This window comes from Budorcas taxicolor, chromosome 11, assembly GCF_023091745.1.
Source record: "Budorcas taxicolor isolate Tak-1 chromosome 11, Takin1.1, whole genome shotgun sequence".
Lineage (NCBI taxonomy): Eukaryota > Metazoa > Chordata > Mammalia > Artiodactyla > Bovidae > Budorcas > Budorcas taxicolor.
In genome coordinates, this window is record NC_068920.1 from 69086707 (window position 1) to 69114695 (window position 27989).

The 27989-nt window shown below is 51.8% G+C and overlaps 1 protein-coding gene and 1 long non-coding RNA gene across 4 annotated transcripts; one reads left to right on the plus strand and one right to left on the minus strand.

The window, feature by feature from the left end:
• Positions 1 to 1400: 1400 nt before the first annotated feature.
• On the minus strand, positions 1401 to 26440 carry FHL2 (four and a half LIM domains 2). 3 transcript variants are annotated; one of them, XM_052648368.1, is made up of 6 exons: positions 26190 to 26440; positions 14580 to 14757; positions 8182 to 8356; positions 3460 to 3629; positions 2572 to 2758; positions 1401 to 2014 (listed from the first exon to the last, which is right to left on the minus strand). In XM_052648368.1, exons 2-6 carry the CDS (start codon positions 14733 to 14735, stop codon positions 1863 to 1865), a joined length of 840 nt encoding a protein of 279 aa, XP_052504328.1. In that variant the 5' UTR covers positions 14736 to 14757; positions 26190 to 26440; the 3' UTR covers positions 1401 to 1862. The 3 variants fall into 3 exon arrangements, with proteins under 3 accessions (XP_052504328.1, XP_052504327.1, XP_052504326.1); XM_052648367.1 differs by lacking the exon at positions 26190 to 26440 and adding an exon at positions 25873 to 25946; XM_052648366.1 differs by lacking the exon at positions 26190 to 26440 and adding an exon at positions 14887 to 15111.
• LOC128055813 (uncharacterized) lies at positions 26069 to 27989 on the plus strand. The gene is made up of 3 exons (XR_008200122.1): positions 26069 to 26156; positions 26710 to 26814; positions 27736 to 27989. It is a non-coding gene; the product is annotated as an uncharacterized LOC128055813 (long non-coding RNA).

The window sequence follows — 27989 nt, forward strand, 5'->3', positions numbered from 1 at the left end:
GTTGGAAATTGAAGCTCTAAATTAACTAATGAATTTGGAAAAGCCTCAGGTGACTTTCTACCTTGAACTTAAACGTAGATCTTTTTTTTTTTTTGGTCTGGACAGAAGAGACTAAAAAACGTCTCATTTCCATTTAGATCAGTTTTACCAAAGTGCCTTTTGCTGACTGATGTTCTCTGTGCTGTCTGTACTGAACTTGGTTGTCTTCCTTGTTGTGACAGAAAAGATAAAGATGTGAGTTAAGTTCCTGCCCAGTGGATGGTAGATAATCGCAATGATAGGAGGAAACTCAGACTCTGCAGTGCAACAGTGAGGGATGGGGGTGGTGAGGAGCATTCGGGAAGGTCCCCCAGGAAGAGATGGTGCTTTAAGGGGAGGCAGCTTGGAAAGCTTTCAGAAGAGTCCTGTTTGTTGTGGGGTTCAAAGGACTGTGTAGTCATTGCTGCTCTGCCCATAAAAGGCAGAGTTTGTGTCCCACTGCTGGGTGTGGAACCAATCACGTGCTCACGCTTGGACCCATGCTACAGCTGTGGGAAAAGCCCACTGGAGAACCGTGTCCCAGCCAGCAGTCAGTGTGCCCCCAGACCCCTGACTGTGGGTCACCCTTTTCCACTGCCAGATGAGACCAGCACCAGCAGCTGACTCGGAATCATGAGGAGCAGAAAGTGTTGGGGTCTTTGCTCCCAGTCCTGGATAACTCAGACACCAGCTAGGTGCAGAGTGGGGTCCTGCAGAGTGGACAGGGTCTCATGGCAGAAAGGCTGCTGTGGCTCAGATCAGTGAGAGCAGGGAGCCTATTATGAAATTACCCAGGAACCAGGGGTGGAGGTGGGCAGGGGCCAGATAACCTAGGACTTACACAGCCGTGTAGGAATTAGGATTTGATTCTAAGAGTTAACTAGAAGCTGTTAACTGTGTCCAGCCTTAACTAAACATTCAGTTTAATCAAAGGACAGAAATAAAGACTAGTTCAGTAAGTACGTAATAGCTCTGTACATTTTTTCTAGTAAAAATTACTGATCTTTTTTAAGCATATTTGAACTTATATGTATATATGCTAATAATTAAAGCTTTTGTTGTTGCTGTTTGGTTGCTAAGTTCTGTCTCTTTGCAACCCTGTAGCCTGCCAGGCTCCCATGCATGGGATTTCCTAGGCAATAATACAGGAGTGGGTTACCATTTTTTCCTCCAGGGGATCTTCCCCACCCAGGCGTTGAACAGGCATTGAACCTGCATGGCATGCCGAATCTCAGTTCCCTGGGCAGGGATTGAATCCATGGCCCCTGGAAAGGGGATGTGGAAGCACAGTCTTAACCAGTGACTGTCAGGGAGGTCCCATAAAGTGTTGTTTATGCTCAGAACCTGCATGTTTCATCACCAGATCACACACTGCGCCTGGCAAAAGATTTTGCCCTGGATACCTTTATTGTAAGCCATGTCACCTTGCTTGCAGCCCCACACGACAGGAAGTTACACCGGAAGTGCCAACTCATTACCTTACCATAGTTAAGAAACGGTCAAGTTTGTGACAAACTGATTGTACTTAAATACGCGTGAAAGAAACGTTTATAAAGATATCACTCAAAAGGATTTTTACACTCAGATTGGTCTCGCTTGATTACAGAAAGTCAAAACCCTTTCCTGCCTAAGGTTCCCATGAGTTTTCTCCTTCGCAAGCACAGAGTGTGGAGTAAAGGACTTGAACAGGTGAGTATCGCTGAGAAGCACAGAGGAAAGCCCCGCAGTGGCCAGGGGACCGGGTTGCAGCATTGCCTGGTGCAGGCGGAGGAAGCAAACAGCATCTGCGTGCAGCGCAAGCAGGGACCTGGGTGGGTGGGGGAGTCAGAGTAGTGGGGGGCCGCTCAGATGTCCTTCCCGCAGTCGGGGCACAGGATGTCATCCCTCTCCGTGAGGAAGCCTCGCCCCACCAGCGACAGCGAGCACTTCTTGCAGTTGAAGCAGTCGTTATGCCACTGCCGCTCCTCGAAGGAGATGTACTTGGTGCCGCCCAGTCCTGCGGAGGCAGGAAGAAGACATGGATGAAGATGGAGAGGGAGCCGGGCGGCCTGGCTCCTGCACTGTGGACAGTGTGGACCTCTTACAACTTGGAGGGGCTGGGCTCCACGTTTAAATCAGACTCCATGCTCAGGTTGGGGCGCTCCTGAGCCTCAGAAAAGTAGGAGGGGCTCAGCACTACATGGTCGAACTCATCATGAGGCTCCTGCTGTGTGTATCCCTCCTACTGTGCATCTGGGAACTGATTTCTGTTACTCCTTCACTGCACACCTCAGGTCTGGTGCTCAGAAGTTTCTCGATGTAAAGAGTGCGGGAGAACAGAGGTGGAACGTGGCCTCACGGAGGAGATGCTGTGTGGGCCGGGGTGGAGGGATGGACTCTCCTGCACAGGGTGGTGGAAGCTGAGAGCGGATTAGGAGAATGTGTGCAGAAAAAACTATCCTTTACTGGAGCAATAGGACCTTGTTTCAGTCTAAACAGAGGCCCGGTTGCAAGCTAACACCGGACACCCGCAGGGAGGGGTGGGGGTGATGCAAGCCTGGATGGGACACTTACCGCTGATGGGGTTGGCGCAGCCAGCACACTTCTTGGCGTACAGGTCACAGAAGCAGCCCAGGCAGTAGGCGAACTCGTCGCGGGACGTGAAGCGCTGGCCCGACAGCGGCTTCTTGCAGGCGGTGCACACGAAGCACTCGCGGTGCCAGGGCTGCTCCCGGTACGTGACGCCCCCGGTGGTGATGGGCTGCAGGTAGAGGGACCTCAGCTCCCGCGGCACCCACACCTCTGGAGGACGCGTGGTCCTCGCCCCAGACACGCTCTCCAGATGGAAGGGCACCCCCGCCACTCCGGCCCCAAGCTGCCTGCCCTCCACTGCAGACCTGGCTCCTTGTCTGTGACCAGGGTACCAGTGTATCTGACCGGGAAAGCGCCGCATCCTGGCTGGCAGGAGGGCAAAGCCGGAGACTGCATCTCTGGCTAGGATGCATGTCACCAGCCGTCCTCGGCAGCCCCGCCCCTTGGCCGCACCACCTGAGGGCAGGTCTCTGAGCATCTCTCTACTTCCAGGGGCACCTCCTTCAACAGTCTGTTCAGCTACTCCCGCGTTAGAAGGAAGAACCTTAACAGACACCTGGGGTCAGCACCACCGTGGAACCGGCTTCTTGGAAGGCGTGGGAAATGAGCCCAGGGCCTGCCTCCCTACTGTGTCTAGTGGTGTTAGGACACAGCCCTGGACAGTATGATGAGGGGTCTGCTTCCACCCCTGCCGCCCCCCCCCCCCCCAACCCCGAGACCTTTCCAGTTTCCTTGTTTCCTCCCTGGCCCGGTCCAGGGCTGGTTTCTCATTTATTCAAGGAGAGCGGTGAGCAGAGAGACCTTGGGGACGGGAGGATGCTATTTAGGAAAGGACACCAGACAGGCACAGGCCGGGTGAGTAAGAGGTACCTTCTTGCACTGCACGCACTGCAGGGCATACTGCCTCTCATAGCAGGGCACGCAGAAGTTCTCGCTGTCCTTCGGGATGAAGCTCTTGGTTCCGATGGGCTGCTGGCAGCGGTGGCAGATGAAGCAGGCCTCGTGCCAGCTGCTGCCCTTGTACTCCATCTTGCGGGTGCCTGTCGGGGGTCAAGGAGACAGCAGAGTCATTACTGACCAGCTGGGAGGCCCAGTGATGGACGCTGAGAACCTGCCGCCCTCCAGTCCCTGGGACCCGCGTAGAGTCACTCCAGCTCGGAAGGCTCGCCTCTCAACCACCACCTTTCCTATTTAGTCGGTTCACAGCCACACACCTGGCCCCTGGAACAGAATCTGTACATAGTCGATACGTGTTGAACAGGACGATTATGAACATTAAGTGGAAAAAACACTTGTCTCTCAGCTTGTGAAATATTGACAGACACCTGGCACAGCTCAGATTCATCCTTGGGGAACATGAATCTGAAGCAGGGGGGCCAGAGGATGAACACCCATCTGGTTCCCAGCGGGTGGGAACTGGCGGGTGTAAGCGACCTATAGTCTAATGCCCGCTTCAGGGAGGAGCCTTAGTGTCTCACATGATGCAGCCGGCCACGTAGACTGAGCTGTGACGAATCTTGGTGGTTAAAACCCACCTGCCTCACTTATACTTCCATTGAACAGTTTTCTGATCTTATCTCATGATATTCCATTTCCTTCCGGAAAAAGTGCCATCAGCTGAGAGGTTTACATTAACTTCTCAAGCAGACCAGAAATCGAGAAGACGCTGTGGGTTCACCCCTCCCCCACCACCAGGCTTGATTCACAGCAGGGAGGGCTGTATTTGTTTGGACTTCTTCCCTATATTTGCCAAAAAAAGGAGCATGTGTCTGTTTATAGAAAGAGATGGTTTAAGTAAGAGAAACGTGTATTCGAGCTCCCTTTGTGAAGTACTACAGAATTTGCAGGCTTCCCAGGTGGCGCTAATGGTAAAGAACCGCTTCCCAATTCAGGAGACACTGAGGTTTGATCCTTGGGTCGGGAAGATCCCCTAGAAGAGGAAATGGCAACCCACTCTAGTATTCTTGCCTGGAGAATCCCCAGGGACAGAGGAGCCTGGTGGGCTACAGTCCATGAGGTCACGAAGAGTTGGACATGACTGAGGCGACTTAGCAAGCACTTAGCATGCATGCAAGGAAGGGAGAAGAGGAGCTTCTTGGGTGAAGAAACAGAAGGGTTCCTGATCCTTGGGCAGCTCAGGGGCAGACCGGACTCCGCAGGTCATCACCAAGGTCCTCCCAGACACAGCCGCAGCCCACCCGCTGGCTCACCCTCACCCACGGTCGCAGCTCTGTGGCTCTCTCCTCTCTGGCCACCCGCTGGGCGCACCTGAAGGACGGCGCCTACAGACAGAATACGTGAGCCAGACTGAACTCAGATCAGGGAGCAAGGAGGGAGGCGGCTCTGGAGCCGGAGGCAGGGTGTGGGGGCTTCGTGTTGGGACCCAGGCGTTGGGTAACTAGTTTTTAGCACTAAGACTGAAATGACACGGTCGAAATGACAGGCAATGGGCCAAACTAGCTGGTTGGAAAGGAGCCGAGCATCACTCCAGAATCATGGCCTGCTTGTTTTAGCATTTTTTTCAGGATCACTTTCTCAGCTTCCTGGCCTTTTAGACCCCAGGCACCACCTCCCAGAGAGAGTACAAAACACTCAGAGTGTGTGTGCAGGAGGTAGGGAGCAAATGGTGATCTTCAAAACTATGTGATTAAATTGTGAGGCAATGAATCCTGAAAATGGCAAAAATTACATCAAGCAATTACGTTTCAGGTAAAAATGATGGAAGGACTTTGCTGTAAATTCTACAACCAAAATCTCCTTTGGTCTCTGGGATTTTAATTTCCCATGTACACCTCTGACACTGGTTCTTTTAACCTCTGACCTTCCCTCTGATCACTCAGCCCAGACACCAAAGAATTTGTCCATAAATACCCAATGACCGTGAGTCTCACTAAAGCCCCCAAACCAGACCACACATGCCTTCTGCATGTTCAGAATGAGCCTTCTGTCCACCCCAGAGCTCAGGGAGATGTCCAGTCCTAGGTCCCAGGTCCCACCCAGGTTGGGTATCCTCAGACCTGGTGCAGACCTTGTGGGCCTTGTGCAGAGTCACCAGCAGGGGGCGGCAAAGCTCCTAAGAACCTGCCGATGAGGAGCCGGGGGACCGAGTCCACCTCCTGGAGGAAGGGGTGTCTTTCTGATTCAAAGGAGCAAGTGAGGAATCTGAAAACCGGTGAAGGCCTGGCAACAGCTTGAGGCTACCTGGAGGCCTCGAGCCAGGGCTCAGCATCCCTGCGTGGGCTCGGGAGGGAGCCTCATACCTCGGGTTGGTGACTCACAGCTGTGGGTGCTGAGTGGGGACGCCTGCAGAAGCCGCGCTGCCAGTCTGCATTGCTCTCATCTTGATTTGGTTGTAGCACTTTTGAAAATCAAACCAAGGAAGGAAGCTAGCGCTCTGATCTAGTTTTGTGGGTTTTTTCTGTTTGGTTTTTTTAAGTATCTAGTACTTGTTTTATTTTTGCAGGCCTTTTTGGGCACACCACCTCTGATGCCCGGTCCATTTCCTCTGCCAGATGTGCCCTCTACTGACTACTCCATCGGCTGAAATCAGGTCGACCTTGAGACTGCTCAAAGGTCACACCCCCAAGGGCCGCTTTCCTGGCTGCCCTGCTCTGACTTAGTGCCTCCATCACAGTAGACACCAGCCAGGCTTCTCCTAAAAACCCCAACAGCAGAGATGGTGAGATGCATGTCCCTGGGGAGAAAGCGGGGCGGGGGGAGGGGCAGCAGTCCTCAGAGACCAGCCTGCCAGAATCAAGAGTCGTCTTGGTGGCCCCAGGAATTTTAGGAAAAATTCACCTCTTAACTCTAAGGTATATTCGTCTTTGTCAAAACAGCATTGAACATTTTTCTCCCCAGTCTGGACCGCTGCCCTGGAAAACTGTGTCTTTCCCCACACGCATGGCCCTGGCTCGGTGCCCGGCGGCTGGGCATCCCTGGGTCAGTCTCCTTGCAGTCAGGAGTCTGACTCTAAATGATCCCTGCAGCCTAAGTTCTCTGCGTGTGTCGGCGCAACCCCAGCTGCTGTGTGGACTAGCATGACTCTGCAGGGCACCTAGGTTTCTACAAGCTGACATTCATTCTACTGAAATTGAAAATTCAAAACCCCTCATCGAACTTCATCCTGCGCATCTTATCAGTGTGTTCATGGATACAGCACATTTTAAAAATCACTTTTAAGGGGCATGACTTTATGTTTGGTTCCATTCACCAATGTAGTAAAGTCCTTTAAAAGGACACTTAGAATTTAAAGATCCCGATGCTGGAAAAGATTGCAGGCAAGTGGAGAAGGGGGCAATAGAGGATGAAATGGTTGGATGGCATCACCGAGTTAATGGACATGAGTCTGAGCAAACTCCAGGAGGCGTGCTACAGTCCATGGGGTTGCAAAGAGTCAGACAGGACTCAGCGAATGAACAACAAAACTTAATGTATTTGATATTCCTTCTACTTCGATGCCAAGGAGGACCTTGGCAAACTGGACCTCAAGTTCTTAAGTAATTGTCGATGAAGTGAGCTAAATATATACAGTGGACAGATAATGATGGACAAACGTGGACTGTTATTCACAGCCTCAAAAACTAAGGTATCTTAAATGTCAAAAACATTTACAGATTAAGAAAATCCCCGTATAAAACCACAAACCTAAATCACTCAATTGCACACTTTTAGTTAGAATAAAAAAATTAATTTACTCTTGAGACCAATTTTTTTTCTAAACTTCACTCATGGTTTATCAGATTATTTAACACAATATTACTGCTCTGGGTTGGATTGTCTTAATAAGTGTGCCCTTAATTCTAAAGCTTCTCAGGACTGAAGGAAGCACATCCTCTAAGAAGCCATCTTGAGGACAGATACTTTCTTGAGCAATTTGAGGGCTCCCCAGGCAGCAGCATCCAGCTTCCCAAGAGCTGGGGACCTAGACCTGTGCCCTGCTCCCACCACCCTGAGCCTGGTTTGGGGGCCACACCCCAGAAGATAGTCATAGGACAGAGCCCTCTCTTGATTTTATATGGCTCTCTGGCAGAGAAACCAGATTAACGAGGTCTCAGGTGGGATCGGCTAAAATTCCAGTTTACCTGGGAGTCCTGTATTTTATGCGCTAAGTCTGGCAAGGTTACTGTCCAGTTGCCCCTTACTGGTCATACAGAGGACATCACTGACCCTCTGTGGCCGATGAACTATCCAGGGTCCAGATCTTAGGTTCTTCTTGCTCTTGTTTTGTGTGTCTTTAACAAGATCATTTTTTAAATACTGTGTTGAAAAATTTCACATAGCATTTTTGTCCATTCTATTCTTTAAAAGAAGATTCCTCTCCCATAAAGCAAAGATTCCCCCTCCCCTCCCCCAACCAAAAGCAAGGGATACAGTCCATCTGCCCCCATCAACAGACAGGTCATTCATCACTGGCCACTAGGCCCAGCTGCGGTCAAGTCTGCCAGGATGTCACCCGCACGGGGTGCAGCACCCAGCTCCAGGTCCAGCACGAGTGTGCGAGTGTGCGGGGATGGAGGGGGGCGTGGGGAGGGACTGGGGGGTTAGGGCTTGGGGACTTCGCGCGTGTGCGAAAGGCGGGATCACGGCGCCCACCTGGCATGATGCCCTTCTTGCACTCCTGGCATCGCGACGAGTACTCCTGCGAGTAGCAGTCAGTGCAGAGCAGCTGGTCCTCCTTGGCAGCGAACGGCTTGTCCACGAGGGAGCCCCGGCACCGCGAGCAACGGAAACAGGCCTCGTGCCAGTGCCGGTCCTTGTAGGACAAGTCCTGCAGACCCGGGGCAGAGAGGCAGAGAGGTGAGAGGGGCCGGAGCAGGGAGGTGGAGATCGAGGGGCTGGAACGGGTCGGGTGGGGTACGGAGCCACTGTTTAGAAGCTTCTGAAGAACAGGTGGTTTTCCCTGGGAACTCTCCGTAAGAAAGAGAAGCTGCAATGAAACTCATCAGTGCTTCTGCGGGACACACAGACCTTGGGGGTCCACTGGCCACAAGCACACGGCACAAACCCAACCATGCCCGAGGGGGTGGTTGTGATTCCCAGGGGAGGGAGGATGGGCTGAGGGAACCTCAGAGACAGAGCCTGGGGTGGGGGCCCTGGGTCAACCTGGAGAAGGCGAGTAGAACACTTCCAGGAAGTGCTACCAGCTGAACATCAAAGACCAGAGGATGTGTGAGCTGGGCAGAAAAAGGGCAGAGACCAGGAGGGCCAGCCTGAGGGGCGCTGGCTGGGAGAGTTCCCACCGGGCTGGACCAGAAGGCCAGATGAATGTACCCAGGTGAGTGCCGTTCAGCTCTGTCTTTGTTGAGGATTTGAATAAAGTCCTGTCCACTGAGGACAGTAATCAGCCTAATTAAAGTTGAGTTGGAGTTTGGATCACGTGATCACTGTTGTAATGCTGATTATGGAATAAATGCATTTAACAATTTTTTCTTTTTGGTATGGAAAACAGTATGGCAGGCAGTTCCTCAAAAAATTAAACAGAGAATTACCCCACGACCAGCAATTCCACTTCTGGGTACATGTCCCAAGAACTGAAAGTGGGAATCTGTGGATCCAAATTCATAGAAGCCAAAGGTGGAAGTCACCGAAGTGTCCATCACGGAGTGGACAGACAGTGATGGACAAACGTGGACTGTTATTCACAGCCTCAAAAATGAAAGAAATTCTGACACACACTGTGTGCGTGTGTGCTAAGCTGACTCTTTGCACCACCATGGACTGCAGCCTACCAGGCTCCTCTGTCCATGGGATTTCCCAGGCAAGAATACTGGAGTGGGTTGCCATTCCCTTTTCCAGGGAATCTTCCTGACCCCAGGGATCAAACCTGGGTCTCCTGTATTGCAGGCAGATTCTCTACCAACTGAGCCACTAAGAAAGCCCCCTTGACACTCGAAAGTTCTCTAAATCTGATACTATACCCGGTCCTGATTAGATCCTCCAGAGGGAGGTCCAGCTCCTGGCCTCCACCCTCCTGAGGCTGTTGGTCATTTGGTCGCTCGCTGTCCCCAGTCCCACATCCTGCATTCAAGCGAAGGACTGATCACACCCTGGCTATGGCATGGCCCTCCAGGCTGGTGACAGCAGCTGCCTAGAACCCTCAGCGCCACCCCCATCCCACACCCACTCCAGGGGGCTGGTCACCATCCTGCCGAGATTCCTGCCGAGCTGAGTCACCGGCCATCCCTTCCCTGGGGCATCCTCACCCCCCTGCACAGCTGCTCCGTGTCTGCCGTCTCTTGCACACGCACACATGCACACGCACACACATGTGTTTCCGCATTAACATACAACAGCCCTGAACTGTTCATTCAAAGACATTTGATAATTCTTCAACCTTCTGACAAAAATGTTTTTCTTGAAGATAAATACCAATCTACGCCCACACTCTCAGGAGCCACGGTGAGTCACAACTCTCTCTGAACAAGCTGGCATCACCATCAGTGGGGCGGGGAGGGGGTGGGCTGAGGTGGGACGACAGCTCACCCACCCCTGTTCCAGGTGCCGTCGGTGGCGGCGGCCACCCCAGGCCGAGGAAACCTGGCGTGTAGGCAGGTGGGGAACCTCAAGCCACTGCCCTGCACACCTGCCACGCCACTCGAGCCCCTGGGGACCCTGGGAGCACATGTCTAAAATGCCTGGTGTATTTCACCCCAGCGATTAAACCTGAAGGCTCTAGACTCGAGTCCTGGCTCTGCCACACACCTGCTGCATGGCGGCAGGTGCGGGGGTGGTGACAGGAACCTGACCCCTTCCAGCCTCAGATGCCACCCGGGAAGCAGAGATGATGGTGAAGAATCGACCACAGTCCTGGCACATTGTAACTGCTCAGCTAACATTGGTCTTCGGTCCCAGCTCATGGTGACATCAGGTGCCCCGAAGTGTCACTTACTCATGAGACCAAGATGGATTCCATGCCCTCCTCTAAGAGCTCCAGGCTCCTGGGCTCAATCACTCTACCTGTACAGCGCTTTCAGCCTTCACGGCCCTTCTAACTCTAAAATTCCCTTAATCCCCTCTTGTTTTGAACCACACAATGACGCCATGGAATAAGGTTTTACTCCTATTTTATAGGTGAGCAGGTTTAACAGAATGACGCTAAGATGCTGTGAGCCCAGTCCCCTGCATCCCTCTTCCTGGTCTGCATCTGGCAGGGCACAGACCTTTACCTGGCCTGGCAGCATCTTTACAAGCAGGCCCCAGCATGTTCACCCAGACTCACCTTCTGCCCCAGCCTCCTCTCTGCTATGCTCCCCTCTCCCCTGCCCATACCCTGGCTTGCGCTGTCCTGGCCTCTGAAGGCCCTCATCCCCCTTGGCTATGAGGCCCGGCTAGGACACCAGTTGCTCGGTGATGCCTGTGTGGCCACGAGTGATGCTGGCCCTGGGGGCCTGGGTACCATCCGCATGGGCACGCCTGGAAGAGCCACACCCTGCAGCTTGCTTGGGCGCTTGTGAAGCCCCATCTGAGGCCGTGCTGTCAGCTCTCCTGGGAGTCCTCCTTCTCTCGTGCCGTCCTTACGTGTCAGTCTGAGTCAAGTTGATACTTCACGTCCCCACCTCCTCTGGGACTCCCTTCTGTGGAAAAGTCCACACTGCATGGGCGCCAAGGTGGGAAAAGGCCACTGGCTTTGCTGGCTCGAGGCTTGTGGGGCTGGACTGGAAGTCGGCACAGAAAGGCCGAGGCATCTGGTCTGCTTAGGTGATCTGACCTGGTGCCTGAATTAGGCTGACGCCTGCTCTAAACGTGTGTATGTAAACTGGGCTCTGAGTGACTCTTCTCACCGCTGGCATTCACTTCTCCAAATGGAGTTTCAGTCTTGTAGTACCGAGCTAGTCTTGTCTCGCTGAATTCTGTTGTGTGTCGAGCCTACCGGGTGGTCCCCAGAGACACCACAGAGGTTCAAGGCTAAGAAGTAGGGGCTCTCTGACTAACTTTCAAGAACTTTGAAACATCCTAGAAAATGCCCCTGTTTTAAGGTTCTCTAGAGAGAGAGCACATGAAGGGGCGAAAAAGAAAGGAAAAAAAAAATCTGCAACACATCCCAGAAAAACAAGCAAGGTAATCTTGTGCACACAGAAAGTCATAAATTGCTGTAAAATGTTTGATAAACAATGTGAGATTAGGCGCAAACACTTCCTTTCTGATTTTCCATTTCAGAGACACTCCTAATGTGGGAAGGGCTTGTGGCTTTGCTCTGTCCTTGTTGAGGCCTCAGCTGAGCCGTGGGTGGAGTCAGTGGCACGGAGGGACCCTGCACCCCCCAGTTAACGGGGGTGGCCCAGGGCAGCGGGGTCCCTCGCTGTCCTCTGTCCCCCGTCTGTCTTTCCCAGGCTGGGGGAAGCTCAGCTGCTGATTCCCGAGCCACCCAGTCCTCAGACCCACAGGACCCCGCCATGTCGGGGGATGCGCCACGCCACTCGGCGCAGCACTTTGCAAAGATGTTCCGTGCTTCCCATCCGTATGGTCCTTCAAATCCTTGAAGAAAGACTCTGGCAGAGACCCTGCCACTTACCCTGTTGCCAGGCTGGGGGTTCACTTCCTGAAAGACAGGCACGTTTCTCCTGCCCTCACTTTCTCCACAAAGCAAACTTTTGTAATTATTTCCGAAAGCCAAGAAAACGGTTCCAAGTATTCAAAACCCCACATGCCGAGGTCTAACTGCAAGTTCACTTCTTTGTTTCCTTCCCAAATGCACAGAATCCCATGCTGAGACTCCACAGTGGACCGGTATCCGGGGTGAAAAGTTCAGCGTGATTGCCTGAACAGCAGTCTTGACTCTGCAGCAGTCGTGTTGATTTTGGCCGCTTTGGGGGGATTTTTGTTTATTTACTCATAAAGCATGTGCGGAAGGATAAGTAGTTTCAAGGGCCTGTCCACTAAATCATACTGAAGAAACGATCAGTGACTTGAGTTTTGTTTTCACTTTAGCTCCCAGCCAAGGATGACCAGCCCCAAATCTCCAAAACATCTCCTTCAAACCAGAGCTGATAAGTCAGAAAAAGACAATATCGTGTATGAATGCATATAGGTGGAATCTAGAAAGAGGGCACTGACGGACCTATTTGCAGGGCCGGAGTAAAGACGCAGATGTAGAAAGCAGATTTGTGGGCACGGAGTGGGGAAAAGGAGGGCGGAGTGAACTGGGAGATTGGGATTGGGGTATACACACGAGCACGTGTGAAACAGACAGCTAGTGGGAAGGTGCTGCACGGCACAGGAAGCAGCTCAGCGCTCTGGGATGCCCTAGAGGAGCAGGATGTGGAAGGTGGGAGGGAGGCTCAAGAGGGAGGGGATATATGCACACATATAGCTGGCTCACGTCCCTTGTACACAGAAACCAACACAACACCATAAAGCAGTTGCGCTCCAAAAGATCCCCCAAACCCAGAGCTGGTCTTTGTCAGAATGATACCTGAAACGCTCACCTACTTACGTCTTTCCCAGGGAGAGCCTTTAGAAAATAAGTTTTTCTCTGCCTATTAGTTCTCCCTCAAAGCAGACATCCTTACTGATGTTTCTCTAGTGAGAACTGAGAAGCTGAAGCTTCAAGAGGCCTGGGGAGGGACTGAGCTGCAGAAAGAACAGGGGTGCCGTCGGCAGAGAAGAGGGGACTGGTTCATACCACCAGCACCTGCTCTGGGTTCCCCAGGTCACACTAGCGGTAAAGAACCCACCTGCCCACGTAGGAGACATAAGAGACTCGGGTTTGATCCCTGGGTTGGAAAGATCCCCTGGAGAAGGAAATGCCAACACACTCCAGTATCCTTGCCTGGGAAATCCCATGGACAGAGGGGTCTGGCGGGCTACCGTCCATGGAGTCGCAAAGAGTCAGACACGACTGAGCACGCACACGCAGCTGCTCTTTAGAACTCTGGCTGCTTCGTAGCTGCACATGTGAGAACCCATGACCCAGGCTTCCTTGTCGTAGCTCCATTTTGTAAACACGTAGACGGGCACTGAGGGAGTCAAGACATGGGCCTGAGATCACACAGCCAGTGAGACACAGAGCCAGACTGGAATGGGGCAACTCGGTGTCCGAGCTCTCCTGCTTGGCCTGGAGATGGATGTGGAGGGACTCAGACACACATCCCCCCAAGAGATGGAGGTCGGAGGGCCGGCACCTTTCAGGTGAGCAAGACCAGCTGCCTTTGCTCCTGGTTGTAGCCAAAGCTCTGGTTGTTTGAAGGGTGCCCATGTCCCTTCCTCTCAGAATCCATTCTGCTCTGGAGACAGGACACATGACTGCAGCTCAGGCTCCAGCGGCTGGCATCCCACGCCTTTTGTCTCTGCTCAAGGCAAAGTCTGCCTTCCCCCCCAGATGGAAATCATTCCTAGACTGTTACTAAACACACAGAGACAGAAGCTGGTGTGCGACCAGCTGCTCACCGCCTGCCCTCGGAAGGATGAGATGCAAGATAGACCCAGGGCAGACGCGCAGTAGAGCCAGCCGCACCCACTCAGCCAGCAGCTACCCAAGCTGGCCCTCCCCGCTAAGACCAGAAGCTCCCCGGATGCCCCAGGGCAGGCAGAGCCTCTGAAACCCTCCACCCAAGAGGCGGGCGCCGTGTCACCCGCACCACACTCACTTCGCAAATATTGACCTCGCACACCTGCCCTGTGAGTCAGCCCAGGAGGAGAGCTGGGAGCCTCAGGGGAGCAAGGGATTGGGCAGCAGGTGTCTGGTTAGACAAGGATGCTGACCTGGGGCCATCAGAAGTGTACTCGGGAGGCCAGGCGTACACGTCCTGGAAAGCCCTGAGCAGGCACGACTGGGAGGGGGCAGAGACCAAGCCTGCAGGGGGAGGCTAGGAAGGGCTCATGCAGGGTCCCAGCCCAGCAGAATGGGGCTCAGGAGTGTTCGAGGTGATGGGAACCAGGACTTGAGCGCAAACTATGCAGAGAAGCACGGGGAGCCAATGTGAGGCCCAGGGAAGCCAGGCGGTAAGCGAGGATGTGGGGAGCACCGCGGGACCCCCAGGGGGCCGGGGTACCTTGCAGTCACAGCCGATCAACTTCCCGCACTCCTCACAGGTGCTGGCGAACAGGGCCTCGAAGCAGGCCACACAGTAGGGCTGCTCCTCCCGAAGTACATACTTCCTGCCGAAGAGCGAGTCCTCGCAGTGGTGGCAGTCAAAGCGCTCGGTCATCTTGGCCCTGGATGTCCGTCACCTACCAGGGAGGAGAGGACAGGTTCCAGTGAGCGTTCACACGGCAGGACTGTCCCCTTCCATCACGGTCACCTTGACCATCACCTTTGCCATCGGTGGCTCGCCTCCTGGCTGAGCAATCGACACTCACCCCTGAAATGCCTTGTCATTTTCAACGGTACTTTAAAAAAAAATTATTTGGGGGCAGTTCTGTGTCTGAGCGCATTCCGCTTCCTTAAAATTCCTAGTTCTTGGTGACCGTGTCAGAAAAAGTGATCTTGATGTTGGACACAAGACAAGAGTTGGAGCCAGAGCCCTCTTCCCCCAGGAGGAGTGCCTGCCCCAGACAGGATGGAGCTGCACATCCCATCTTCCCCATCTCCCGCCCCCGGAATAGCTCGGCAGGGATAGAAACAATATGCTCATGTCTATAAAAAGACTTTCCATGCGCTCCTCTATGATTCATGGATTTGAATAAGGGGCGACCACAGGAGCCAGGGGAGGGTCGTCGGAGCTGGAAACCTGAGGCCGAGGGGGCACACCTGGACGGGTGGCAGGAGGAAGCACACCCCCCACCCCCGCACGAGAGGAGCCGCCCCTGCCCCCACCGCAGCCCGGGCAGCCAGCGATCAGGGTACAAGGGAAGGCTGGCTTCCAGGCACAGGGATTATCACGGTAGGAAACTCGGTGACCGCAATCAACCGTCTCCCCAGCCGACACCTCAACTTGCATTTTTCCAGGATGAGTGTGGCGAGTGCGTGAGCAGAACGGACTGGGTGGGGATAGAGGGAGGCAGGACTTCCCCTCCTCCTCCTCCTCCCATGCAGTTCCTGCACCAACATGTCAGAACCACCCCACAAAGAGCCTGTCTACCCTGGGAAGCCCAGGTGTGGAGAAACGCCTCCACGCGGTTAGAAACACCATCCAGCTTCTTCAGAAATAGCTTCTCAGGTGGCAATATTTAATTGACTGAAAAGTGAAAAGCTTTATAAATGATTAAATCTGGAGACAGGTTGACCGTACAATTCCTGAGGGATGTTTCACAAACTGATGAAACTTAATTCGATTTTCGGTCATCTCCACCCACTGAAGAGTGAAATTCCAAAATGATACCCTAAGGTGCAAATAAAATATTGCTGTCTGGTTTATGATAATAGTGAATTCCACCATGTTTATTAATTTTGTACTTTGTGTATACAAGATTCTGACGACTGTAAGCAAAGAAACGGACAACTTTCAGGCACCCATACTTAGTGACTTCTGTGTTTATAGGACAGTCTTCTTTCCCGAAAGTATTAAACTCGCAGCTGGACACATGTGGCGAGATCCATCCCTCTAAATTGCTCTTCCTGGAGTTAAAGAAAACATTGCTGGGATATTCTTGAGACAACATCACAAGATGAGGCTCTGGAGTGTTTGATCTTTGTTCTGAAACCCAGTATATGAATATCATCTGTCCTAAGGCCATCTCAGGTTTCAGCTGCTAAGTTGGCAGAAGATGTGATGCTTTCCTGAAATCTCTGTTACTAGCCTTGAAAGTGGCCACCGTTCAGTTCATTGCAATTAAGCATCATCCTTCCAACCTATGGATTTTTCCACAGAGGCTACTTATTTAACTGCGGAACCTAAGTGGGTCACACAAATTTCAGAATAATGACCTGAAGATTTGAAATGAGAACAAGGAAAGGAGATAGAGCTATAAAAAATAGAATTTTTAAATCTGGGAACAACCCAGGAGATTACCTATTAATACAATCACCTTGTTTTACGGGCTTCCCTGGTGGCTCAGTAGTAAAGAATCTGCCTGCCAATGCAGGATACTGAGGGTTTGATCCCTAAGTTGGTAAGACCCCCTGGAGAGGAAAATGGCAACCCACTGCAGTATTTTTGCCTGGGAAATCCCATGGACAGAGGAGCCTACTGGGCTGCAGTCCATACGCTTACAAAGAATTGGATATGACAGTGACTAAACAACAACAACCTCATTTTATGGACGGAAAAATGGGAAGCCGGGAACATTCATGAAAACAGAAGACTATGTGAGCATTGGTTTCCAAACAGCCCTCTCACTTAGAGCAAAATAAACTTTCAGTCTACATGGAAGAGTGGTTCCACGCGGGTTTGGAAGAGCACAGGCCCTTCTGGGGGAAGGAGACAGGCTGTACCAGTAACCCACATCGAGAGCCATTCCTGTGCTCTGGAGCTATGAAAGGGGGCTCTGTTTCCTCCAGGGTATTGCCCCAACAATGCTCATATGCCTGGGATGTGCCTTCTGCCTCCTCTGACTCCTCAGGACTCTGACAGAAGTCATCTAAGACAGTGGACTGTGAGTATACGCAGGGCCCCACGGCAGATGAAGAGGGCTGAGGCGGCCCCAGCACAGCCCCCGTCACCGATCCTGACTTCCAGCAGGAGGAGTGAAGTCCCCACCTGCCCTCCAGGTCCGATGGCGCCCACTTCTGCAGATTGTTTCAGGTGCTGGTGGGTCTCTCTCCTACCTCACTCCTTATCTCCTCTAAGTCACAACAGCTTTATTGATCAGGACAGTGCTTCTGCTTAAACCAACAGGTTGGGGCGGAAAGCAAGACCACCACTAATTAGAAGCAGAGCAGATGGACATGAATCTGAACCCATTTCCCGTGAGTTCCACAAAGCACAAGCCCTGAGTCTCAGAACAAGCAGCACACGAGCTCCTAAGCAATCTAAGAGTCTCCCTTCTCCTACAGAGTTTGAAACCGGTTCTTTAATCTAATGCTATCAAACAGAAAATGACACAATTGTGTATCCAAAGCTACACTATCAATATTAAGCCTCTGTTTAATGGGAAAAATTTTAACCATAGTCTTGCATTAGACATCCCCTATAATTCCACTTTTAAATCTTATAAAATGCCTGATTTTTATTTTTTTATTTGAATGGGGCTTTCCCTGGTGGCTCAGACAGTAAACAGTCTGCCTGCTATGCAGGAGACCTGGGTTTGACCCCTGGGTCAGGAAGATCCCCTGGAGAAGGGAATGGCTACCCCCTCCAGTATTCCTGCCTGGAAAATCCCATGGACAGAGGAGCCTGGCAGGCTACAGTCCAATCTTCTTAAGCCTCTGTTTAATGGGAAATTTTTAGCTACAGCCTTGCTTTAGATACCCCCTATAACTCCATTTTTAAATTTTATAAAATGACATTTTTATTTAATTAAAATTGTTTCTTTCTTTCTTTTTTTACTTAAAAAAAAAATTTTGGGGAGGGGTTGCACCACTCGGCATGTGGGATCCTATTCCCCAGACTAGGGATCGAACTCATGCCTCCTACATTGGAAGTGCAGTCTTAACCAGTGGACCGCCAGGGAAGTTCTAAAATGCTTGGTTATTCATTCATTGCAGAGGCATCAGCTGAGCTGGAACTGTGTGAGATGTTATCCAAAAAGCTGGAGCTACAAAGATGAGTAAGATACGGGACCTCCTAGAGGGAATTTGTGGTCTAGTGAGAAACGGATGCATGGTGTGTATCCAAGAGACTCAGTTCCACGCTCAGCACCCTGAGGGAGAGACCCGACGGGTACCATGGGAAGCGGGAGGAGCAGCCCCTGAGCCACCCATCCTGGGAGGGTGGACAGGCTTCCTAAGATGTTACCTGTGCCGGGAAAGAGTTACCCAGGTGATGATGCAGGCAGAGAGTGGAGGCTCAGGGATGGGAATCGGGGTGGGGAGAGCAGACACCCCAGGAAGGTGGGAGTGACTCGGGTCACTCCAGGAGCATTCAAGATGAAGCTGAAGAGATAGCCAGAGGCCAGGGAAAGGAGGGCCTGTGGCCATCACCCTGAACAGATTGGCCCCACAGGCAGTTAGCTGTAGCACCTGAACTCCTCAGCCTGCAGTGAATGAAGATTTACTGTGTGGAAGCCTGACTTCACTCTGTGGGGCTGGGGGAGACAAAACCAAGAGGCAGGGACTCTTTCAAAATGTTTTTGGGGTGTCCAAGGCCACTTCTGAATCATTTCCTCAAACAAAACCAGAACATCTTGTTTTGTTTTTTTCCTAATTGTGCACAACCTGCTTACCCTCGCCAAACCGCCACATCCCTCCCTGTGGGCTACCTGTCACTCAGACCATCGCCTGGGCACAGATGCTGAGCGCACAAAGCAGCAGCCAAGGAGACCCTGGGCCTCAGGGATGACTGCTGACTTGTCGTTCATGGACTGAACCCAGATCCCAGTGTCGAGGAGTTCTTACCCCTCCCCCAGGTTAAGTCATCCTCTGATGTCATCCCCCTTCGGCTCTGAACAAGCCGATCTTAGGGGACAGGTTTACAGATGTGGCTGCAGGCCCAGCCGACGGTGCTGGGAGTAGACAGTTCTGGGACAGCTGGCAGGCCCGGGGTGGTAGGAGGGAGAGTGCTTTGATCTGAGTCTCTCCACCTGTGCTGACTCAGGTGTGAGGATGCAGGTTCAGAGAGTGCATAGGGCTCCCCACAGAAAATGATGACTCTACAAGGTCCATAGGCTTGTGCATGGGAGCTATTTTATCTTCTCAGATTTAAGAACTGTCAAAGTCTGGGGTGGGAGGGGGCGTGTGAGAGCCAGGACGAGAAGAAAAACGAGAAGAAAAGGGAGGAGGAAAGAAGGTGGAGGAGGGAGGAAGGCATTTAGAGCCGGGAAGAACACGCCTCATTTTAAAAACTTTTCGTTTTGTATTGGGGTATAGCTGACCGACAATGAGGTGATGTTTCCGGTGAACAGTGAAGTAACAGAAATGTGATCCAAAAGGATACACACAACCCGATGTTCACTGCAGCGCTGTTTACAACAGCCAAGACATGGAAGCAACCTAAATATCCACTGACAGAAAAACGGATAAAGACGTGGCACATATACACAATGGAATATTATCCAGCCGTTAAAAAGAATGAAACAATCCCACCTTCAGCAACATGGATGGGCCTAGAGATTATCATACTGAGTGAAGTAAGTCAGACAGAGAAGCAGAAATATGGTGTGACATACCTTATACGTGGAATCTAAAAAGAAATGATACCATTGGAATTACAAAACAGAAACAGACTCACGGACTTAGAGAAGAAACTTATGGTTGCGGGAGTGGGGAAGGATGTAGGGAAGGGATAGTTAGGGAGTTTGGGATGGAAGAGCACACACTGCTATATTTAAGATGGATAACCAACAAGGACCTACTACAGAGCGCAGGGAATTCTGCTCAATGTTATGTGGCAGCCTGGATGGGAGAGGAGATTGGGGGAGAATGGATACATGTATATGTGTGGCTGAGTCCCTTTGCATTTTTTTTCCCAGAAACATTTCCGAGGAATCAGGAGAGGGGCAGAGTTCCAGAGTTCCTGGCTTGTCCTTCCTAAACAGTGGGCCTTCCATGTAGCCTTCTCTTCAGTGCTCGCCCTACCAACTAAGCACCTCAACCTGACTCCAGAGATGCCATGTGCCTCCAGCCCCATGATGCCCGTGCGTCTTTATCCATGCGGCCTGATGAGACTGGTCTAACAGCCTTGATTCCTCCCGAGAAATCTGCAAACATCCCCGGAGCCGTCCCACAACCTGCGACGCAGCCTCAGCAAGTCAGTCCTGTGGAGTCCCCGACCCAGCTTTCACTGACAGCCAGGTTCCAGGTGGGAACTGCCATTGCTTACCAGCATCTGGAGCTTTCTAGGGAGGATTAAGAAAACCAGTCTGTGGGATATGGGCTCTTTTAAGGAATATATTTGAAAATGCAATGTTGTCCTGACACCACAGGATGCTGACTGCCTGTGTACCTCCCACCCCTCAACCATAAGCCCTGCAAGGGTGTCACCAGGTGACAAAAGAGTCCAGCGCTTCAGGGACACATGGAGAATGAATGAATGGACACGCAATGGGTGGTGGGTGAACACGTATATCCCAGAGCACAAACATGTGGGCAATATCCCCAGAGGAAACGAGGCCTGTGTTATGTGAACAACCCACTTTGCATAGCAAACCCCAGATGTAATGTGGTTTGGCATCTGACACCGTTACAATTTCTAAAGCAACAGATTTAAGCTTCGTTCTTTCTTCTCCGCCTCTGGCCTCGTCCCTCGTCCCTCTTCCAGATAAACTGCTGCTTCCTCAGCGGGTAAAACTGTTCTTCTTGTGTTTGGATCCACACCCATGTGAGCACACAGCTGCATGGCCCCCGAATGAGGCTGGTCAGGTCAAGAAGCCCACACCACCCCAGGAGATGCCCCCAACATCTTCGTGCAGAACCACCAGCTCCCTGGACCCAGGCTCCGGGCACCGGGGGGGCCCGGGGTATCCCACACAGACACAGTAGCCTATAAACCAGAGGTCTCTGTCCAAAGGCACAAGCTCTCACACCAGCAGAGAAGCCCGAGAACACTCTGCACCAGTCTGTTTTTCTGTGGACAGAAGGACCAGACACACAGACCAGCTCACCCCGAAGCTCTTGCCATTAGTCCAGCTGAACTGTTTCTTTTAAACAGAAATTCTGCTGAAAGGGAGAGGGACACCATCTCAAAGGATGTTGCTATTTTTAAAAGTATTATAATGTATTTAAAATCCTTTTGAAATCCATTTTGGGATTCTTGGTAAGAATGACTATACCTTGCGTGTGTGTGTGTGAGCTCAGTCACGTCCAACTCTTAGTGATCCCGTGGACTACAGCCTACCAGGCTCCTCCGTCCATGGGATTCTCCAGACGAGAATACTAGAGTGGGCTGCTAATTCCTTCTCGAGGGGTTCTTCCCGTCCCAGGGATCAAACCTGCATTTCCTGCATTGGCAGGCAGACTCTTTACCACTGAGCCAGCGGGGCAGCCATACCTGTTGTATATTTAAGGGTTAATTTACTGAGTCTTCAGTGAGAATATAGGCAGGGTTCATCAATGTATAACTTGGTATATTAACTAGTAACTTTCAGAAACACTTAAAAAGCTTGAGTCGTTTATGATCGTGTTAAGAAATATTTTGTGTGAGAGACAAGGCTTGGATAAGGTGAGCTGATGTCTCTGGAATTATCTTTTGGGTAGTACTGAATAATGAAACGGCCCCGGGAGACTGAGATGAAACACACAGTCTCCGGAAGAGTTGTCTAGTTCTAGCTCCAAAGAATTTAAATCACCTTTAAGATTCTATCTGGCAATTTAATCTCAAAACATATCAGCTCTGTCTGCACAGGACAAGCATAATTACACAAGCTAGGATGGTTGGAGGCCTCGGGTCCTCTACTGGCATCAACGTGTGTAGGGGGAGCCCAGCCTCTCTCCCTCCACTTCCTGGTTACGTGTGGCCCAAGTAACCACGTTAGGTTTCACCAGAACAAAAGGAAAAACCCACACTCCCCTTCATGCGTCTCCTCCCATCTCCAGAAGGCAGCTCGCAATTTACTCTCGTCTGCCTCCATCTGCTCTGACCCCAACTTCCACAAAAGACCAGCCCCCTCCCTGTTCGCAAAGCCCCACTCCCCTTGGTGTTTTCTAGCACATCCCGCAGGATCCTGTCACGACAGGCACGCACACCTCCTGCTGTTCCCACCACTGCCTAAACTGGCTGATTCTCATCTGTTCCAAAGGTCGTACCATCAAGCACAGACAGACCTATTCTTTTGAAACACAAACATTTACAGGCTTCAGGGATGCCCTTCAACACTGGTTTTACTTACAAAAACAGGGCAGCCACTTCACCCATGGGCACAGACATCACTGGCCTCACTTAGAAACACTTGAAGGAGATCTTTAAGTCACAAACTAATTTAGGGCCGGCAAGGTACCACTTACACAGGCCAAGGATTAGCAGGATGACATGTGATGTCCAAAACTCAGACGGGGCGTGAGAATCACCCATGAGAACCAGACTGAAGATCAACAGACCAGAGGCTGCCCTCAAACAGCTCATCAGAGACCCAAGAGGGCAGGCAAGCACATTTTACAGCGAAGGGAACATGGGGACCACCAGTAGCAGTGGGGTGATGGAATCTTTAAAAAGCAAGATGGGTTGGGGTGGAATTGGGAGATTGAGATAGATACACATACACTGTTGATACTAGGTATAAAATTGATGGTTAGATAGCGTTACCTACTCAATGGACATGAGCTTGAGCAAACTCTGGGAGGCCGTGGAGGACAGGGAAGCCTGGCATGCTGCAGCCTGTGGAGTCACGAAGAGTCGAACACATTTTAGCAACTGAACAACAACGGAAAATAGATAACTAGTGAGAACCTACTGTAGGGGACAGGGAACGCTACTTGATTCTTGCGATGACCTAAATGGCTGCTACTGCTGCTAAGTCACGTCAGTCATGTCCGACTCTGTGCAACCCCATAGACAACAGCCCACCAGGCTCCTGTCCCTGGGATTCTCCAGGCACGAACACTAGAGTTGGTTGCCATGGCAAGGAAGTTCAAAAAAGAGGGGATCCATGTGTACAAAAAGCTGAATCATGTTGCCGTATGGCAGAAACTAACATAATGTTGTAAAGCAACAGTACTCCAATAAAAATTTAAAACAGCAAAACTGAGCGTATGGAGAGAATTGTGAAGCAAAGTTACTGAGAAATGGTAGTAGTCAGGGTCTCCAGAGAAGCAGAACTGAAAGTACATATTATATGAAGAGACTGATTATTAGGAATTGGATCATATTATTATAGAGGCTGGAAGTCCCAAGCAGCTGGCAAGCTGGAGAACTACTGGCAAAGCAGAGCTACGAGGTCTTGAGTCTGAAGTTCCAGTCTGAGTCTGAAGGCCTGAGAACCAGGGACCAGAGGTGTAAATTCTAGTTCAAAAGCCTGCAGGCTCAAGACCCAAGATAAGCTGAAGTTCCAGCTGCGACCAGAGCCTGGAAAGGACCAAGTCTCAGCTTCACAGTCAGACTCAGGGCGTCCCCTCCTGCTCAGCCTTCTGTTCTACTCAGGTCTCCAGCTGACTGCACGAGGCCACCCCAGCTGGGCAGGGCGACTCAGGTTACTGATTCAATGTTAATCGCCTCCACAAACAGCCTCCCAAGACATACCCAGAAGTTACATTTGTGTCTTGGCACCAGGTGATCCAATCAGATTGATGCAAAATGAACCACCACAAGAGCTAACACTGCAATCCACCAGTCAGGACAAGAGAGGCCATTCACGTAACTCACCCCAAAGTCACTGCCAGCCTCCGGCTCTGGAAGACTGGGCTCACAGCCCCTAGAGATGGGCCTGTGCGTTCAGTTCCAGGTGGTCATCTTCAGAAAGTGACTGCTCAGTGTAAGTTCATGTGACAATGTGGCTCTGATAAATCTGGTGTAAGAGAATGACCAGGAAGTCTCCAACGGTTCTTTCTGTTCACGGGAGCTCACGGAACTGGGTTATCTCCTGGTGCTGAGTCAGAGCAGCTTAGGTAAGCTACCTCCTCCAGCCTCCTGCTGATAACAAGGCAGCTGGAGCCCCAGAGGCTGGGAAACAGGCCCTCAGGGCAGGACAGGAAGAGAACCCAGGCCTCCTGAGCCCAGTCTTCAGTCTTTTTTTTCAGTATCCTGCTGGGCTACAATTAGATTTTTTCAGTACTAGAAGTGACTTAACAATAACCGTGGGTGAAGGTATGCAGTTACGCCCTCATTGAAATGTTCAGGTTCCCCCACCCCCATACCCCTCTCAGTTTAGCGGTTAGAACTCAGGCCCTCAAGTTAAAGCTGTCTGGGGTCTGCTCTTGGAGTCACTGTTTCTAAGCTGGGAAACCTTGAGAAAAGTTACTCCGATCTCTCTGTGTTCCAGTGTATCTGTAAAAACAAGGGTAATATCTATTTTGTATACACTGCTTCTGATGGGCAGGCTTTATAACAAACCCTACAAGCAAGCCACCATCCTGTGTTTTCAGGTTGTGGAAACCAAAACACCATGAGTTTAGGTGACCTGGCCAAGACTGCACAGCTTGAGGCTGAGGGATGGGGAGCGACAGGAATCTAAGCCCAGGCAGCCTAGCTCCAGCCCAAGCACACAGGCTACCAGCCACACCTGCCTCAAAGCACGTCCATACCTGAGCCTACCCCACCATGCCTGGCTGGTGGGAAGCCAACACAGCCCTGTGAACATGCAGCTCTGCAGAGGCATCGAAGCACACCAGATAATAGACACTGTGGAAACCCCATTCCATCTATTAACTCACAACGCTTAAAAATACAGGCTGGAAAACACTGTGAAAAAATTCATACAGCTGCACAATGAAACATTCTTCATTGTTTGCTTTTGTAGGACTTTAAGTGTAAGCCGAGGAATGCCTGTACTTCTCAGACTCTCCTCACTTGTTTCTTGGTTGAAATCACCTTCAAGATATGAAAGCCTCCTCCCTCTAAGGTATTATTACAAAACACACATCAGCGGGGTTAGCTCCAAGGGGGTGGGTCCTAAACACAGTTCTTGGGATTCTAAGTCCCAGAGGTGGGTGGGTTACTGCCTCCCAAGTGCCCTAGTGCAGCATAGCTGACCAGGTTAGACTAATGGGAATGGAAAGCCAAGTGGGGATCTGAAAGTCAAGAGAATTAATCCTTCCTTTAAACTGGAAACATTTAACACTTTGTTCCTGCAATTTCAGATATGCCAAGATACCACAGGAGTCAGTTTAAGATGAGTACTGTATTTTTTAAAAGAAGCCCGTTTTGGTTTTATTCTGCTCTGATGTTTCAGGTTCAGATCTATGCCTGAGGTCACCAGCAAGGTCCACTCCTTTCCACCGCAGGAAAAGCCTGGGTGCCCAGAGCAGACTTACTCGGCCAGTGCACCAAGACCACTGGCTTGGTGACCCTCCTCTCCAGGAGGCTGGCTGCCGTCCTCCCTTCGGGATGAGGTGGGGTCCATCCCCGGCCGGGTCCCTCCCACCTAAGGTACCTCTAAGGTGGCCCACAGGGCCAACTCCCCTGTCCCTGGATCCTCCCCCCCCCCCCCCATGGCTGGCTCCCCTCTTTCTGGGTATCCCCACCACCAGACCTCCCATCCCCAGATCCCCCACAGCCAGCTGTCCCCAAGCCCTCTTCTGTCCCTCGGCTCCCCAGTGCCCAGGTTCCCCACCACCCCCAGCCGCATTGTCCACAGATCTCCCCCCTCCTCCGGGGTTCCCTTGTTCCCCGGTGCCCCACCGCCGGCCCCCAGCCCCTGGCCTGACTGGAGCTCACTCACCGCGCTGCGGCTCGCGGACAGACGGGGGACGGCAGCGGAGGTCCGCGCGGCTGGGCCCGCGGAGAGGCGCGCCCCGCCCGGAGAACCCCGCGTGTCATTTGACCAAATAAGGAGACGCTCGCTGGGCGGCGCGGGCCAGGCGGGCGGGCGCCCCCGGGCTCAGGGCGGCGCTGGGGACCCCGGCCCTTTGTCTGCCGCGGGCGTTTCCTGCGTCCCCGGGCGTCGCGGGCGCCGGTTCCAGGGCTCCCGCCAGGTCGCGGGCGCGCGGCGACCCCTCCGGGAAGGTGCGGGGCGGCGGTGGAGGGGCACCCACTTACCGGGTCTGCAGGAGCTGGAGGCGCGCCGGGGCGCGGGGCGGGGGGTGGGGTCTCTACTCGGTCCCCGCGGCTCCTGTGCCACCAAGTAAGCTGGCCGACGGCAGGACGAATGGGGAAGGCCGGGTCTTTGTCCCGCGGGGGAGGGGACGGGAAGGACCAGTCCCCGCGCTCCAGGCCGGAGGAGCGCCCTTTGGATGTTCTGGGTTCCCTCCGGGGCAGGGAGACCCAGTTGAGCTGGAGAAAGCGCCTCCCCCACTGGATCCCAGACCCCCGAGCCCGGCCTGGGGGCTCAGCGGCACGGCCTGCGGGCGAGAGCGCACAGCAGCCCGGCCAGGACCGGGCGCGCGGGGCTGGAATTGTCCTAGCGCGCAGCCGGGCTGCAAGGTGGGCGGATGGAGGCCGAGGCAGCACAGAAGGCCCGGGGGTGGACGTGCCGCGTTCAGCAGGAGTGGGCCGCGGAGAAGGGAAGCAGTCTGGTTGATTTCTCCTGTTCGATGCTCTGTGTCCCCTGATGTGTCAGCGGGTCCCCATCGTAGAATCACAGAACCCCTGCGCCATCCTGTTAGCTGTCACCTACTGAGATGTAGCTCTACAGGGCATCTCATTGGACCCTCGCCCCTTTAAGGTAAGGGTTAACACTCCTGCTTGAGGGTAAAGACATTTCTCTCAGAGGGGTTTGCTAAAGGCCTCCCTAGCAATGAATGATTCTGGCAGTGGTGATCTGACCTGGAGCCTGAGGAAGGCAAAGCCCTGTATCCAACAGGGGAGGAGATGCCCCTCTGCCCCTCTGCCCCTCAGACCTGACCCCTCAGGACTCCCTTCCCTGCGTCCTCCCTGATCCTTGAAGTTTTTCACCAAGAACCTAGGTGAGGGCTCCGGACCTGATTTCTCACTGACAGTCAAAGCAGGCCTCATCTTGAAATCCAGAGCAAACTGGGTGTAAAAGCCTTTTCCCTCTGACAGTTAACCTAGGTTATGTTGTCAGGTGTGGTGGCTTTGTCTCTTAGTGTCCCTCTCTATGCGGCCCCGTGGACTGCAGCCCACCAGGCTCCTCTGTCCATGGGATTCTCCAGGCAAGAATACTGGGGTGGGTGGCCATTTTTTTCTCCAGGGGATCTTCCCAACCTGGGGATCAAACCCCTATCTCCTGTATTGGCAGGCAGATTCTTTACCACTGAGCCACCAGGGAGGTACCATTTGTTGTCTATTTAGTTGTAAACCACAAAACGACCACCTAGGTCTGGAATGATGATCCTAAATCTTTTCAGCAAGTTGAAAAAAATAATATGACATTAATTTCCGTATTTATCTTCTTTCCGCTGTTGTTTTGCTTACTTAATTTTTTTATTGCTATATTTTTCAGCTTTCTAAGTTGAATATTTAATTCATTTATTTTAATTTCCTTTTTGATTGATACAGATATTTAGCTCTCTATGTTTTCTTTTCATAACTACTTTAGTTATGCCACACAGATTCGGATATGTTTTTTCTTGATTATTTTAAGAAATTCTACAGTTTAATTTTGCATTTTTCCTTTGACCTAAAGGATAGAGGAGCATATTAAATGTCCCTATGGGGATGTAACCAGCAAAATCCAGCCTCTGGAAGCAAATTCACTCAGTTTCTACAGTAATATCACTCAGGACGAAGAAGAAAAAAGAAGAAAGAAAGAAAGAAAGGAGAGAAGTGGAGGAGAAAACCAATAAATTAAAAAAAAAAAACTTAACCAACTGCAGTAAATGGTTTAAACTTATTGAGATTCTGAATCAAAGAACAAGCTGTTGAAAAAATAATTTTTCA

Coding starts and splice junctions, on each gene's coding strand:
- FHL2 (XM_052648368.1), bottom strand. CDS start 14,735: ATGACCGAGCGCTTTGACTGCCACCACTGCGAGGACTCGCTCTTCGGC. Junction 2,759..3,459: donor AGTGCGTGCAGTGCAAGAAG/GTACCTCTTACT, acceptor CTCTACCTGCAG/CCCATCACCACCGGGGGCGT. Junction 2,015..2,571: donor CTGCGCCAACCCCATCAGCG/GTAAGTGTCCCA, acceptor CTGCCTCCGCAG/GACTGGGCGGCACCAAGTAC.